The sequence below is a fragment of the Diadema setosum genome, chromosome 13, assembly GCF_964275005.1.
Source record: "Diadema setosum chromosome 13, eeDiaSeto1, whole genome shotgun sequence".
NCBI classification, from domain to species: domain Eukaryota; kingdom Metazoa; phylum Echinodermata; class Echinoidea; order Diadematoida; family Diadematidae; genus Diadema; species Diadema setosum.
The window spans coordinates 2,260,691-2,277,289 of record NC_092697.1 but is presented as its reverse complement, the minus strand read 5'-3'; the positions used below and the strand labels follow the sequence as shown (position 1 = coordinate 2,277,289).

Sequence of the window (16,599 nt, the reverse complement as noted above, 5' to 3'; positions counted from 1 at the left end):
AGGTTTGCTTGAGACCTAATTTCAGGTTTCTAACATTTTTTGGTGAAATAATGAGAAACCTCTTGTGAAATATGAAAGAGCATGTAATTCTATGAGGAATAAGTTATTTGATGAAAATTGGTTTTGAAATGGCCGAGATATCAAAAAAAAAAAGAGCGATTCTAATAAGGCTGCCTTCTAATAAAGGGTTGGACCCACACTTTATTACGATCGCTTTCTTTTACTTTGTTTTTGGATGTTTCAGTCATTCCAAACCCGATTTTCGTCAAATAAACCTTGAATTCCTCTTAAAATGGTATGCTCTGTTGGATCATAAGTGTTTTCTTGGTATCTTGCAAAGAGTTAAAAGCCCAATTCTCATCTCCACCAATACGTTTTTCTCCGAAGTAACATTTCTCGAGATACTACGAGTAGACCCTTTTGCCGTGTGACGGCCGACCACCTGTTGTTATCTTTATTCTACTACGTACACTACGTGTATTACGTGTACCTCACGTGCACGTACATCTGTACAGGCGCGCGCGATGACTTTTGCAATCAATCTGCTTTTCATTCGATTCGACTGTAGGATCGAGCGTACTGGTCGACTCGAATCACTCTTGTACTTGTACTTGTGCATGGACTCGGGTTGAGAAGGCCCAGTCCAAATTGGGTTGTTAACTACCGGTCATCCACATAAGATTGAGCTTCTTTCAAGTAGAAAGGAAGTATTGAGCGCAACAATGTCTCGACAGTTATCTAAAGATGTCACTGACATCGAGGTAAGTCAGTTTGTTTAGCATTGAGTTGGTTCAGATGATTGCAAGCCAATTTTTATTTTGTAAACAAAGTAGCCCTACTAGAGTGGTCTAGTCACTGCAGACACTGGTCACCAATGTCACGTCTGGTGATGCTGAGCTAGGATTCGTCATTAGCACACTACACTACGCCAAGACCAAGGCAACGGATATCGAACTGTAACTTGTTAGATGGAAAATCCCTTTAACTTTGTCTGTCCGAAGGAGGAGTTTTATAGCATTTTTTTACTGATCTTTCGGTCATGGAATAATATGTGTATCAGTGAGATGAGTAGTGCGTTAGAGCGAGTGGATCAATCGATGACAACGCCAATGAAAAACCACAAGGCCCCTGTTCTCAGAAGTGTGGCTGTGAATGGCCTGTATAGTAGTAGGCTAGTACATAAGAGGCGAGGAGTGTGACGTAAGCAAAGCAAGGAGAGGGCTTCGTCCATTGTCACCACCACATCAGTGGCAGCTAGTGCTCCTAGTAAAGACATATACCATAACTTAGAAGGGCACATCGATTTTGATGGTCTGTTTATAAATTCAGGACATACAAATGTACATCCAATAGATTTCAATTACAATAGTAAATAAACAACACAGCTAAAGATTTGATCAAAATTTTTAACTGTTGGAGATTCCATTTAGAATCTAGTTTTCTGTTTGAATATTAATAAAAAAAAAATGTGAATTTTCATTTCAATTCAGTTCAATTCAATAGGCCTTACTTGCATTCTATTTATAGCAGGCGGCAATGCACTCCAGCCCCTTTCCCCTTTCCGCATTTAGGAACTACAGTTGTATGCACAGCTTTACGTCTACAAATTCAATTTGACATTATCTCTTACTTTAGACTTGTTGAGATACATTGTATGTTGGATGATTGGTCCCTACTCAAACTCATACACTAGTTTTCGCTGCACTATCTGGCAGTCAGCTAGCAGTTTTCAAGGTGTTTGTTCCTATACAGTATTACTAGTATGGTATCTTGCACATGCTGTAGTGAAATTATACTTCATGTATTGTCTCAGACCCATGGCACAATAACTTAATTTCGTTTCCTTTTTAGGTAGCATTTATATATAAATTCCTAAACTAAGTGGGATGAAACAAGTATCAAATAGATCTACTTCTTTTTTTGTCACAGCTTTGCCCTTGGTAATTTCTTAACAGTGCTATGTCCCTTGATGGTTTTATTTTGTAGCATAGCACTGTTAAGAAATTGTCTCTGGGCAATAGTTTTGTAACAATGTCCTTGAAGCAGTCAGTATTTGTAAATAGTTCACAGCATGTTGTGATCTCACATTGCAGCTTCCCCAAACATGTCAGTACAAAGCATTGCCAGTGGTATTTTGGCTTTGAATGCTGGTGTCAATTTATATTGTCAAACTCATAATTCAATGGAATTCAATGAAATGCCATTTGTAGAACTACATTGTAAGATCCACTTTTTGTTTTATTTTGGTGCATGTATAAGTGAAAGCTGCCTCTCTGCTGAATTGGCTGTTGGGGTTTGATGCAGCCAAATCATTTTTTTTTTCTCTTGCACTCTGTTCCTCCACAGAACCTGCTTGCCCTGAATCCTGTAGTACCATCCCATGCAAAACTAGTCACGACCAAAACAACAAAGCAAAACAGGAAATACTGGAAGAGGAACGGACCAAAGTCATGTAATGTAAGTGTAACAATTTCTTTTCTGTTGATACTCAAAGCTGTGAAGTGTGCTTAAGGACATGTTTATACTTACATACATAAGGCATGCCAAGCACTGATCTATCAAGTTTATGGTGATTTTGCTGCAGAACTCTGAATTTTTATGGCATATCAGAAAATGGAGAAAGATTAGGATGAAACTGGTTAAGTTTGTAACATCTCTGCAAAATCAGAAAGGAATTCAATATTGCTATTTAGTCTGTTCAAAAATATATTGCCAATTAAAGGTGCATAGTCCCGGTAGTGTAGAGGGCGCTGTGGATGATACTGCCAATCACCGTTAGCATTGATACGAAGATTGCCAAAATTGAGCTGTCATCAAGAGTAAAGCGCATAGGTGTTGCTAAGTAACGTTGCCTTCGTTGTCTTCTCTGCGCATCACGCAGTCTGTAGTAATGCCAGGGTGCGTGCATATGTGCTTCTTATTATGACATCACAAAAGAAGTGTGCTAAAGCTGTCATCCCCCTCAGCCGAATCATGAGCCGAACTGTGATCGGACCACTGACTACAGTGGATCGGACTTCTTTGGACTCGGGGAAGTGGGCCACAGCGTAAGCACCAAAGAGGAGTCGATAGCATAGGTCTCTATAGGAAACTTGCGCCGTGCGCCCGCGTACGCATTTGACTAAAACACCGGGACCATGCACCTTTAAAGAGTTAGTTGTGAAATTTAGCAGTTAAGAGGCTTTTCATGATTCTGCAACATAGACCAAAGAAAAAAATATGTATAGGCTCTCTACTAGGTGTTACAAAAAACATTTCCCACTTTTGATCCTTAATATTTCAAAAACTATATACCAGATAACACTGACATTGATATGAGCAAATAGCTGAATAGTGTACAATTTTGTTGGAGGCAATTTCAAAATGACAGCATAATCCAGTTTCATTAAATTAAACATTTTTTTTTTTTTTTTTCAGTTTATAGGTTTCAGATTTTGCTCTGTTTTCAACCCTCTGTACAAAACTTTAACTTTACACAGAAGTCAGTTGGTGCGTACATGGGAGTGTGTACAACGTGTAGTTGACACCCAGACAATGGTCCTGGACAATGACCAAGATTTGCATGAGAAACTCCACTATCACAGCTAGTCTTTATCATTCTGAAATGTGGTGTATGCAAGCACGTGGAAACATGTGCTTACTTTTTTCATGTGCATGCATTTCACCATTTGCTAGGAATTCAGACTAGCAGTGCCCAGGCAGTCCATCATGAATATCAAATTGATAAAGCATTCATGTGCCTTGGAGCAGAGCTCTGAACAGATGGTATCCAGGTCCATTGTTAAGGGTCATTGTAAGTACTCACTCACATACACATGTATCATTAGTTCCTGTGTAAAGTTCAGGTTTTGTACAGAGGGTTAAAATTTGACCAAAATCTGGAACCTAACTTTGAAATTAATCATGGATTTCATGAAACTGAGCTTGGTTTTCATATTCAAATCACCTCCAACTAAATTGTACACTATTCAGCTATTACTCATATCAATGACAGCTTTATCTAATATATAGTTTTCGAGCTATTAAGCTTCGAAAGTGGGAGATGTTTTTTTTTTGTAACACCTTATGTATATGTATATATATCATTTGAACTATACAAGACCAAAATGAAATGTAAATGTACATTTTTTTTAATACTGCCATATGAGATGTTTAACCCTAAAAAGACTGGGGGGGGGCCTAAAAGGCCCCCCCCTCGACATTTCGCGCGATTACTCTGCAACACGCAATGCTCTCGCCGCGATGCTCTATGACTTTTTTCTTTCGAGTTTCCCGCACATTTTGACACCAAATTTGTGACGCCCGGGGGTACGGTTCTGAAGTTACATAACTTTTTGTACATGCACGTGAGGCCGAAAATGGCTCAAAAATGTGATTTTGTGTACAAAGTCAATGCAAATTCAGTTTTGTTCACATGGTTCATATAAATATGCTTATTTTTACTCTCAATGGCTAAAATCAATTTGTTTTAGGAGTATTATGCTTCAAAAAGTGTCTGCCACAAATTCTGTCAAAAAAACAACAAAAACATAAGGTCGAAAAAACAAAGAAATACATAAGAAATTCATAAAACAATAAAATAGATAAGAAATTAATTTTGATACCGAATTTTTTTTCAAGTACATTTGCTAAGAATGCCACAAAGAATAATTAGACCAAAAATGAGCACTTTTGGAGCTTTATTTACTGATTTAGATCAAAGAGTCTGATTTCTCGCATAAATTAGCATAATTAAATCAAAATAAAATAAAAGAAGACTATTTTGTAAAATCTAAATATACGATCTTGTAGATTACATTGCACACTACCATTGTGCAAATTTCCGCGGCGATCGCGCGATCCACGGCCGAGATCTTAAGGGGGGGCCCTTTAGGCCCCCCCCCAGTCTTTCGAGCTACCAAAATAGCCCAGTCTTTTTAGGGTTAAGGAGAACAGTAAATATGACAACACAAGATGCAGCAACAAACCACAAATGTGTAGTATTTTTGAGTCAATTGGCGAGTAGCTGACATCTTCATGTTCGCAAAATAGGGCATCAATGAATCTCAAAGATCCAATCTTCTCATTCTTTCGTTGTCATTGCATGTTCCGCAGACCTGTGGGCAGCTTGATAACAACTTTGACGATGTGAAACACACCACGCTGAGCGAGAGGGCGGCTATGAGAGAAGCGGCCCGATGCCTCAAGTGTGCAGACGCCCCCTGTCAGAAGAGCTGCCCCACTCAGCTCGACATCAAGGCTTTCATAACCAGCATCGCTAACCGGGTATGTGTCTCAATCCAATCCATCAAGGGTCTGATTTATGTGGTCAGGGAAATAAATAAACATTTAAGATTCATTTATGCTGATCTAGCCTCTCACAGAGCTATATCATTTCCTTATAACATGAATATTATCGGGTATGTGAAATTTTGAACAAAGTATACTTTATTCTGATGCAAAATCACACAAGCAAACTGAATTGACCCAGAGCTAAAAGTTCATCGCATAAAAGACTCCACTTTTACTGTTTTTAAATTTCTACTGCCTCGTTTCTCCTCCCTCCGCCAGAACTACTATGGGGCTTCCAAAGCCATCTTCTCGGACAATCCTCTGGGCCTGACCTGCGGAATGGTGTGTCCAACGAGTGACCTGTGCGTTGGCGGCTGCAACCTCTATGCCTCGGAGGAGGGCCCCATCAACATTGGTGGTCTCCAGCAGTTTGCTACTGAGGTGAGATCACTGTATGGTAAAAATCAGAAAAAAAGGTCTGCAGTTGATGTTTTGCTCCTTTCAGCATTTCATAAATTTCTTTCATGTTGCACTGTTACTATCCCAACAGCTTGAATTGTCCCTCTTATAACTATGATTGTACTCGAAGCTCACATTTTTTCCATCATTGTAATGAGTGCATTGATTCAAAGTTTATGACCATTCATGAAATGATAACTGTTAGAATAGGAGTAATGTTGATTGTATTATCTATGGAAGTCTGAAAACTTGTCAGATCTGAAATGCTTGTTTCTTTCTTGTATATGTGTTTACATGTTTCTGGAAATAATGTTTATTCATAACTATTATATCAACTCCTGAAATGATTACCTTTGAGCCCTCACTCAAGTTTGTAGTCATGAATTCTGGTCCTTTTCCTTCCACGTGGCAGATTTTCAAGGAGATGAAGATACCTCAGATACGCGACCCGGCAGCAGCCCCTCTCGACGATCTCCCCGACAGCTATCGCTCCAAGGTGGCCCTGATCGGATGCGGTCCAGCGAGCATCAGCTGTGCCACCTTCCTTGCCCGCATGGGTTACACCGACCTCACCGTCTTTGAAAAGGAGTCCTACATCGGAGGCCTCAGTTCCTCGGAGATTCCCCAGTTCCGGCTCCCCTATGAAGTGGTCAGCTTCGAAGTAGACCAGATGAAGGATCTTGGTGTAAAGGTAAGATTACTCATTGGTATCAAGGAGGCAAGAGAACATCTAATTCACCCTGGTATTTACATGATGCTCTTGCAAATAGTAGCTAAGAGGTATCTATGTAAACTTTTGTGTACAATTTATGTGGTTTTATGTCGGCAGAATATCTATTTAGTGTTTTTTTAATTGTGTTTGTGTGTGTGTTTTGTTTTGTTTTTTTATGAAAAGGTAAATTGTAAAGGCTACTGAAGTTATTAAAGCTTAGAAATATCTTGACAGTCGACTCTACACATGCCCACTGTGTGTAAGTTTATTTAATGATTTCTTTCGTAACCACACTAATTTACTTTTGTTCTCTGCCATATCTTTTAACCATCTCCCCATTGAAAGGTGGAGCTAAATAAAGGTCTCGGCCTCAACGGGATGACACTCAATTCACTTAGGAGCTCTGGCTATGACGCGGTCTTTGTTGGAATCGGTCTTCCTGAGGCCAAGAGAGCCCCTATATTTCAAAAGCTCTCCGAAGAGCAAGGATTCTTCACCTCCAAAGACTTCCTGCCCAAAGTTTCGCTTGCTAGCAAACCAGGTCAGCTACATTTTCACTCCCAATTTCTTTGATATTTCTGTGTTAATATGTTGCACAAATGTCACAATATTCATGTACTTGTGTGTTGTGTAGATGGGTATTTCATATGCAAGTGGTGTTTAATTATAGTGGGAGTTAAGGTAGAAAAAATTTTGTAGGGGCCAACCTCCTTGCAATTAATCACCTGTGCATGATTTCCGTGCCAAACTGAGTCCTGTAGTCTTACCCAAGCTAATGTATCATTTAGCCGCATATTTGGTGTGCTACTTGTCTTCAGTTTTGCAACTGTACATTTCAAGAGTGTGTTTGAATTGTATAGTTATTCCTAGGACATGATGTTTAGCTGTAACTTTTCTGTAAGAAGTGTGTGTGTCACCGAAATCTTACTTCGGCGGTAAGGTCTGCTCCTGAATTTCATTTCTCTAATAAGAAAATACTTGCACGAAAGATGATTGAGGTGTGGCATGTAGCTGCATTGGTCATGTTCATTGTAGAGTATCATAGATGAGGAAAGTCATGTGGAACATTCAAAAATATTCCCCTCCTTGACTAGGAATGTGTGCATGTAAGAGTGCTCTCCCAAGTCTCCATGGCCATGTGATCGTCCTTGGGGCTGGTGACACAGCCTTTGATTGTGCAACCTCCGCCCTGCGGTGCGGGGCCAAACGGGTGTTCATCGTCTTCCGTAAAGGCTTCACCACCATCAGAGCTGTTCCAGAGGAGGTAAGGAACATGACTTGTTTCAAGGCTTATCAGCATTTTCCTAACTTGTCATTCAACTTTATACAGACAAATCTTTGCTAGACACATGCTGAGTAAATGTCAAGGTCGATTCGTTGAGCAGTAGCCAATGGCTTTTGTAAGCAAGATATCCATGGGGCATGTCAAATTACAAGTCATTTTAGTACTTTGCAGTTTGAAAATCTTTTGTTCTCCTGTGAGTTATACTTGATGATGCGTGTCATATTTGTGTTATGCTGTTTGTGCACATGAATATAAAGTTGAGGCTAGTCAAAAGATCTTCTCAAAGTTCACAGGTCTCTTTCAAAACTTTTTCAATATTGCCAAACACAAAAGTGCCATTTGTTCGCAATCATCTCAGCATGTAAACCTTCTCGGAAACATTTTCATTCTAGCATCAAATCAGTCATGAAAGCATTCCACAGCTGAACTAAACTGTACACAAATGGATCATACACAATTCACTGCTATGTGCTGTACTAGATCTGTAAATTGACTTTCGTATTCCCAAATCTTGTATGCTTTTGGATGTGAAAGTTGGAAAATGTATGGGTTGTTGTTAGGTACTTGTGTTCACTTGTTGCTACTACTTTTGCCCAAATACCTGTAGCCTGTAAACATGGACGGAAGTTCAGGCAAGGCCTTTGCAAAATGAAGATTACCTGTCAGGGAAAGAGGGGAATAATGTGGAAAGTAAGAGTTCTGTTATAGAGTAGATAGGAATTGGATTACAATAGCATGGGAACTGTTAAAATGTATTAATAAGCCAGTTCGCAGTTCCTCTTTGGGCATGAGCAGAAGAAAGGTAATTTGTACCAACAAGCATTTGGTTTTTAAATTCACTAGGGTATCAAGCTTCTGTGATGTAATTATTATTCATGTAATCCTTATAAATTCTGCTTGCCAGCACATCCACCTGACAGCAAAAGTGGTATTTGGCAATATCAATAGAAAGAGATTGTTAATACATTCAATGTAAAATAATGAAATGGATGCTTTCTCAAGTGTTAATTGATGGAACATTCTAGTCATCTGGTCTACGCAAGTTCATTCTTTGTTTAGACAGGTTCAATGAATTCCATAATATTTGTTTCGTAAATTTTACACGTTAATGTCGCTCAAAAGTAGGTGAAGTGCCCCTCACCGCCTGAAAAAAGAAAAGAAAGGTAATTCGGACCAATGTGCCCATGACCTAAGTCCAAACTGGCTTATTTGCACTGCAGACTCTGTTCTGATCGTGAATAGGCTGGTTCATCACAGAAATTAAACTACACAGATATTCATTTTCCCTTCAAAGGACCAGCTAAATTGATATCTTAGCTATGTATTTATACTCCATACATTTCTTTACTTATAATCCCGCTTGCGTGCATTTAGTTGTTGCTATGTCACGCAAGTTTCACACAAACTTTCTGGTTATCAGGCTCATCCTCAGTAATAGAGGCATTCATAAGATTTGAATCTGTTATCAAACCAGTCTACTTTCTCCCATGCTCACATGCTGTTTCTCACGATAACTGTTCCTGTTTCTGGATCATTGAATGTGCGTGCACAATGTATGTTACACAAACAGTCTGGATAACATTCATCGGTATTCATGCCAGAAAGATTCTGTGCAGAATAGTTTCATCAAGGTGATGTGTGCACTTCCTGTGTAGAATGTTGGGGAAAATACGGACATTCTTTTCGTAATGCTCAGATCTTTTGTTTGTGTGTTTTTCAGCCATAGCAGCATTGTATCACATGACACAGCATGTGATCCACATAGTGACTGTGATCAAGGCAAAAGGTGGAGGGGATTTCCTCTTGGCCATGTGTGCAAACTTTAGGATGTATTGTTGTTATAAGGCAAACCAACACGCAATCGGACAAGAACAGAAATCACCAGAGAAGACCAGTTATGTGTGAGAGAGTCTGAAAGTTGATATTCAAGGGAATAATATTCTAACTCAAATTTGATGAGCATTATCAACTGATGAATAATATTTTAAATGGCATCCTGTACACCTCTGTAGAAGAAAACTGTTCATAAAGAACAGTTTGAAGAAAACAAATCATAAATTCTGAACTTTGGCTGAAAATGTAACAATTTTACCCAGCATGAGTTGTGTTCTGCCTCTGCCCCAATAAATAGGTAATTAGAGGCAACACTGTGAGTGTGAAAGAATATAATCTTTGATTCCAGATAACACCCAATTCCTCAGTATGCATGTCATTGCACTACACAGTTACATCTCATTTGCATACAATCACTGAAGATAGCGGGGTGGCTTGTCGAGCACAGTCAGCTTTTGTGGCACGTGGCATGTGGCACTGACCTGGTAGGACACTGGTGTGTGTTGCAAAACAAATCTAGAAAAACCACTGGATTGCCCATAATGACTAAGTTGCTACCGCTGTTGCTCAACTGTTGCTGCTACCAATACATAGGTACCACCAACCACTATCATCACTTCTATATATGAATATTACTTCTCTATCTGCTTTAACCCTATAAAGCCCAAGGGGGGGGGGGGGGGGGCACATTGTGCCCCCCCCCCCACCATATTTTCGTTTGCCACTCCTACACCCTTTACTCGATTTCAACCAAATTTGGTGACTTTTCCTAAAATCTTATTGTGAACATTTTGATATATAATTTAGCTATGTCCGATATTGCTGGTTGCCATGGCAACCGTAAACTGACAACCATGTCAGTCAGATTTTGAATGATTTTCTGTTCCAATTTCACTTAACAATATAATAATGGATGAAATGGGGGTTTTCTTGGCTGTAATTTGCTGAAGGACCAAAATGTGAAGTAATTATGGTTGTGGATTACCCTGAAATGGTCTTCTTATTATTTCCTTCATTTTTTATGTGACATAGGCATCAAACAATAGATATAATAGAAATAATCAGAAATACAGCATTTTCCAAAGACTACCCTTTTATTTTGTGTTATCTTCACACAAGCTTTGCCTGTAATATCATTTTTTATCATATTATCAATCTGCAAACTCAAAATTTCAATATTTTGGAAATATGAAATGTGATATGAATAAATGTACCCATTCCAAGCAATACATCATAGGTTTCATATATTTCTTTATATTGTAACGAGTAGCGCCCCCACGTGTTGACCTTGAGAAATTTCAACCATAACAAATAGTGAAGTTTGACTTACTTTTCCTTTTTGGTAAATATGAAAATGATTGATGTGAAATAAAAACATATATACTGGGGATAAAGAAATAAAAAGAAAAAAAAAAACACGATTTTAGCGTATTTCCTATGTATTTCTGTATATTTTGGTAAATAGCGCCCTCAGTGGATGACCTTGAGAAATATCAAATGTTGGGTCATGTAGAGTATGAGTTGCTCTACCCATGTACCAAATATGACGGTCATACATCATATAATAAAGAAGTTATATAGGGGGGGGGCGGCACAATGTGCCCCCCTTGGGCCTGGAAGGGGTCAAAATAGCTTGGGCTTTATAGGGTCAATCAGTTCTCTTCTACTACTACTACTACTACTACTACTACTACTATTGTACTACTACTTCTACTACTACTACAAAATGATAATTTGCTAACTACTTTGAATTCTTCTGTTACTAGTTTTGACAGTTACTAGTAATAGTAGTATTGATGCAGTTTGTTTTTGTTGAGATAGCCTTTTCTACTACTGGTCATAGTACATATGTACATCGTACAAATGCTCCCATACTGTTACTATCCCTACTGCCAGTACCCTGACAGACTTCCAGAGTGTCTTATTTGTAGTTTGGTACCTGCACTTTACACTACAGTTGTGCTCACATTTCCTTTTCTATATTTGGCTGTTTCTTTAAATAAAAAAAAAATGAAAGAAATACCCGTTGGACCAGGAAGACCAAACAAAAGGTGTGAAAAGGAATGAAGAGTGAAACTGAAAGTTTATCGCATATACACTGTACATTAGGGCAAAGGATGTATACTAGAAAGCCATTTTGAATGTGTAAAGACATACAATGTACATTGTACAAACTCTTGTTGGGGAATTAGCTTGTGTGTGTGTGTGTGGGTGGGTGGGTGTGTGTGTGCATGGGGGGGGGGGAATTAATTGTGGGGTGGTGGCATGATTATAAGTGTTCTGTGTACATCTGTGTTTCTGGGTTCCGTGACATTGCTCCTGTGACAATTATTGGTCCAATGAAATACCTGCATGATATTAAAGCCAAACAAAAATTCCACCCACAGACATAAATCCTATTTTTCTTGAGATTACTTGGGAACGCCCACAAAAAATCCTTCAAAACTAATCAATATTAATATTCTTGAGATGACCTCATCTGTCAATCATTGCTAAAGTACTGAAATGTTTAACAAAAGACATAGGAATGCACCTTCCTCTCAACTCCGCATAACTTGCATGTTCCTGTCATATTTATGTGACTAACAAAAGACATGGCGAGGGAACATACAAGTTATGCTGAGTCGAGGGGAAGGTGCATTCCAATGTCTTTTGTTAAACATTTCAGTACTTTACCAATGATTGACAGATGAGGTCATCTCAAGAATATCAATATTGATTAGTTTGGAAGGATTTTTTGTGGGCGTTCCCAAGTAATCTGGAGAAAAATAAAAGAAAAATCGTTAAAAATATATGGAATGTTTCTAAACATTCATTTCACCACAAAAGTGATGTTGACGGTATCATAAATCAACACAAATCAACATGCATTTGGATTTCAGGGCCCCTTTAAATCCTAATCCTCACATCAAACTAAAGCCTAAAACCCTATCGTAACCCTAATGCTGACCTTAAAGGGAAGGTAAACCCAAAAAGCAATGTGGATTGAGTGAAAGCAGCAACATTAGTAGAACACATCAGTGAAAGTTTGAGGAAAATCGGGCAATCGATGCAAAAGTTATGAATTTTTAAAGTTTTGGTGGTGAAACCGCTGGATGAGGAGACTACTAGAGGATATGACGTATGAGTGGACAACAATACAAAGAAAATATCAAGGAAATTCAACAAAAATTCACTTTTCTAGAATTATGAAAGAGCAATGGATCAACCTCTTTCAGAAAGCAGGGGGAATAATTGCTACCCCTAACATTATGTCAATATCAAGTTGATGGAATTTGTAATTTTCATGACTTTCATAACTTTTGCATCGATTGCCCGATTTTCTCCAAACTTTCACTGATGTGTTCTACTAATGTTGCTGCTGTCACTCAATCCACATTGCTCTTGGGGTTTATCTTCCCTTTAAAGGCATAATTTACCATTTTCAAATGAAACAAAAACGCAGCATTAGTACTTTAAAATAGTTCTAAAATGTGAGTTAGGGATAGTTAAACAACCACTGTGAAAATCTGAAGCAGTAGAATTGATGTTAAGTAGTACGTTTTGTATTGTTAAATGTACAAAATGTTCTCAATAGTTATAATATCCAGACTAAACCGTCTACAGTTACGGTTTATTGAGAAAAATACTTACATCTCCTTATATTTTAGACTTTATTCAAAAAAAAAATATATATATATGGGAGGGTGTTTTGCAGTACAACAGACCTACACATATGCATGAAAGGCGATATCTTGAACATTTTTCAAATCACTGCTCCCGAAGGTAAACTGAACCTTTAAGTCTTTTTGAAGAAAATAAGACCAGAGCAACTGCCGCAGGAGCAAATGTTGTGTCACCATTTTTCTGTCAGACACATAATTGGCAGTGCATCAAATTGTAGTGGTAGCACTAGCTTAGTGCAATGTTTGCAGTCATACCCCTAGTCAATATTTGAGTTCAATTTAACGTGAGGAGTGTGAAAAGCGTGTGATGTTTGAAATGATAATAGAATAGAGTACACTGACTTGTTGGCATTGTAGGCTTTTCACACCTAAATTCATTTGAATCAGACATAAATCCAACTTAGCATTTGGGGTTTTTTTTTTCCTGTTCTGTTCTTTGTGGGGGAATTTTTCTGGAAAAAAATGATCAGATTTATGTGTGAATTTTATTCATGGATCTGCGAAGTCCAAACGGTGAACTTTGAAATCATTTGAAATCATTGACAATAATTTGATTGTATTGTATTTTGTCCAGTTATGTGCATGTACATGTACAGGTATGTGTGTATGGACATATTCCAGGGTGCCAGTTTTCAGACAAATGCCTAGATGTACCGTAGGCCTCTCTTTATCCCCACTTCGTCCAAATCTCTCTGTTATGAAAGTGGATTATGCAATCATAGTATAAATAATTATGCTTCTTCCAGTGGCACTTTCTCAATTTTCTGAAGTTTGATACTGAATTCCTACAGCAAGACCCTCAAAACAAGGGGTGCAGTCAGTGTATAGTAACAGCAAAAAATGAGAAAACTATTAACCAAATGGGGATGGGGAGTCTGCATGGACGTGCATTAGTTCACACTGGTAGTATATTTTTGTAGCAGAAGTGCAAAAATTGGAATTTTTGATCATATAGTTACGCTCAGAGTGGTAAGTCATTTTGGTAAATTCATGAGTCCTGTATTACATGCCCACTCCTTCCAGTGTTAAAACAAAGAAACACTAGGCTAACATGAAACTAACTCTGAATACAATGAATGCATGATATACTGGCTGTAGTTATTTCAAATGTCAAAGTGTAAGCCCGTCTTTTCTTCTTCTTCTTTTTTATATTAGACTTTTATTTTGTTCACCCTTCATTTACTTGCTTAAATTGTGGTGCAAATTGCTCCATTACCTCTCATGCCTTTACAGCATATACCAGACTTGGCCTCGTAACCAATATGCAACAATAGATCGATTGAAACTTCCCGTTTATCTGGAATGCACAGGATGTTTGTTCACGTTTCAGTTGGACAGAATACATGTGGTCGAGGGGGGAAAAAATAGTGTCCTTGGTATAAAATCAGAATAGTGACCTAGATCACATAACAGCTACTGGAATGGCATTGTATTCCCATTCACACACCAAAGCTTCACTCAAGCCTTGCATATGTTACAGCATACATGCATACTGGTGTTTAGGTGACCAAACAAATACAGTACCTGGGTACTTTTTCTATAGCTCATTCTAGACATTTTCTGGAATATGGACATTTGTAATAAGCTTAAAGGGAACACAAACCCAAAGAGCAATGTGGATTGAGTAAAAGCAGTAACATTAGTAGAACACATCAGTGAAAGTTTGAGGGAAATCGGATAATCGATGCAAAAGTTATGAATTTTTGAAGTTTTGGTGTTGGAACCGCTGGATGAGGAGACTACTAGAGGTTATGACGTATGAGAGGACCACAATATAAAGAAAATATAAAAAGAAATTCCACAAAAATTCACTTTTCTAGCAAAATGAAAGAGTTCTTGACTAACCGCTTTCAGAAAACAGGGGGAATAAGTGCTACCCCTAACATATGTCAGTATCAAGTTGATGGAATGTGTAATTTTCATGAAAAATGACTTTTTTTTAAATTCCCTTTTTATTTTCTTTAAATTGTAGTCCACTCATACGTCATAACCTCTAGTAGTCTCCTTACCCAGCAGTTGCAACACCAAAACTTTAAAAATTCATAACTTTTGCATCGATTGCCCGATTTTCCTCAAATTTTCACTGATGTGTTCTACTAATATTACTGCTTTCACTCAATCCACATTGCTCTTTGGGTTTACTTTCCCTTTAAGCTTATGTGCACATTTCCAAAATGACCACCCCTCTATTCCCCTCCCCCCTCCCCACCACCACCATTGGTTTTGCACTTCAATCATTTTTAGAGTGGCGTAATGCCTGACATTGCAATTTATGAATTTCATGTCCAAATAAAGAATAAATTTGTATAGACCATGTGACCAGAAAGGTCTGTCATTTAACACACATTTGTGAAAGCTACTATTTCATTGTTTTATATAAATGTATTAAAGGCATATTAAATTTACCATTTGCCGATGAATTGAAAACCCAGCTTTAGTGCTGCAAAATAGTTCTGAAATGTGGGTTAGGGGTAGAAACATCCTATGTAAAAGTTTGAATCAATGTAATTAGTGTTAAGTATAGTTAACCCTTTGAACCCGAAAGGCCGGAAAACCGGCCGCGCGCAGAACGTGCAAATACCCTAAAGGCCGGTATACCGGCCAGAAATCATGTGACTTTGATAACTTGAGTTTTAACTGTCAGGTGACCCCCTAAATATGACGCCATCTATACAACGATGTGGAGAGATTCTTCGGTCTGTACTTTCGTTGATTACGGTTTGGATTTGCAAGTTTTGAGCTATAAAAATGGCAAAAAGATGCTATTCTGCAGAGGAGGCTCGTGCGATAATGTTTAAATAGGTGAATCATCTGGTGATTATGAGGAAGCTATTGACAAGTCATATTACAGTCAAAGCAGCGATTTTGAAGATGAAACGAACACAGATGATGAGCTAGATGCTGCACAAGGTGATGTACAATCTCAGCCGGGTACCAGCGGGGGAAATAGCAGCTGGGATGCTGTTAGAGCTGGAGCTCGAGGTGATCATGTTGGTGATCGTCGAAGTCAAGGGGGCGTGGCACAGTCAGGGAGTGAGATTATTGTTATTATAGCTAACATTACTATTGTTGATTATCATTATGATTATAATCATTATTGTCATACTGAGCTATTATTGCAGCTCAAATAAAATTGGAGTAATCATAACCACACTTCACAGACCTGTGGTTATTTGTTTTTGTTGTATTTTTTTGTATGTATTACCAATGTATTCAGTCATTTAGCAAAATATGCTCAATATGTGTAAATAATGCAGGGTGAAGGTCACGACCATCTCAAATAGTGCGGGGTTCAAAGGGTTAAATACACAAAATGTGAACAGGGGTTATAGTAAAAATGTTTCTAGACTAAACCATGTACAGTTATGGTTTAG

General features: G+C 38.2%; 1 protein-coding gene across 1 annotated transcript in view; it reads left to right on the top strand.

Annotated features, from left to right (window-relative positions):
- The first annotated feature begins 623 nt into the window (after positions 1-623).
- The window catches only part of LOC140236687 (dihydropyrimidine dehydrogenase [NADP(+)]-like), a 36,833-nt gene continuing 20,857 nt past the window's right edge, over positions 624-16,599 (top strand). The window contains exons 1-7 of the mRNA XM_072316606.1: positions 624-761; positions 2,347-2,457; positions 5,095-5,265; positions 5,551-5,712; positions 6,143-6,421; positions 6,788-6,983; positions 7,537-7,706. Coding sequence (XP_072172707.1) covers positions 723-761; positions 2,347-2,457; positions 5,095-5,265; positions 5,551-5,712; positions 6,143-6,421; positions 6,788-6,983; positions 7,537-7,706 — 1,128 coding nt within the window. The 5' untranslated portion in view covers positions 624-722. The remainder of the gene's footprint in view (positions 762-2,346; positions 2,458-5,094; positions 5,266-5,550; positions 5,713-6,142; positions 6,422-6,787; positions 6,984-7,536; positions 7,707-16,599) is intronic.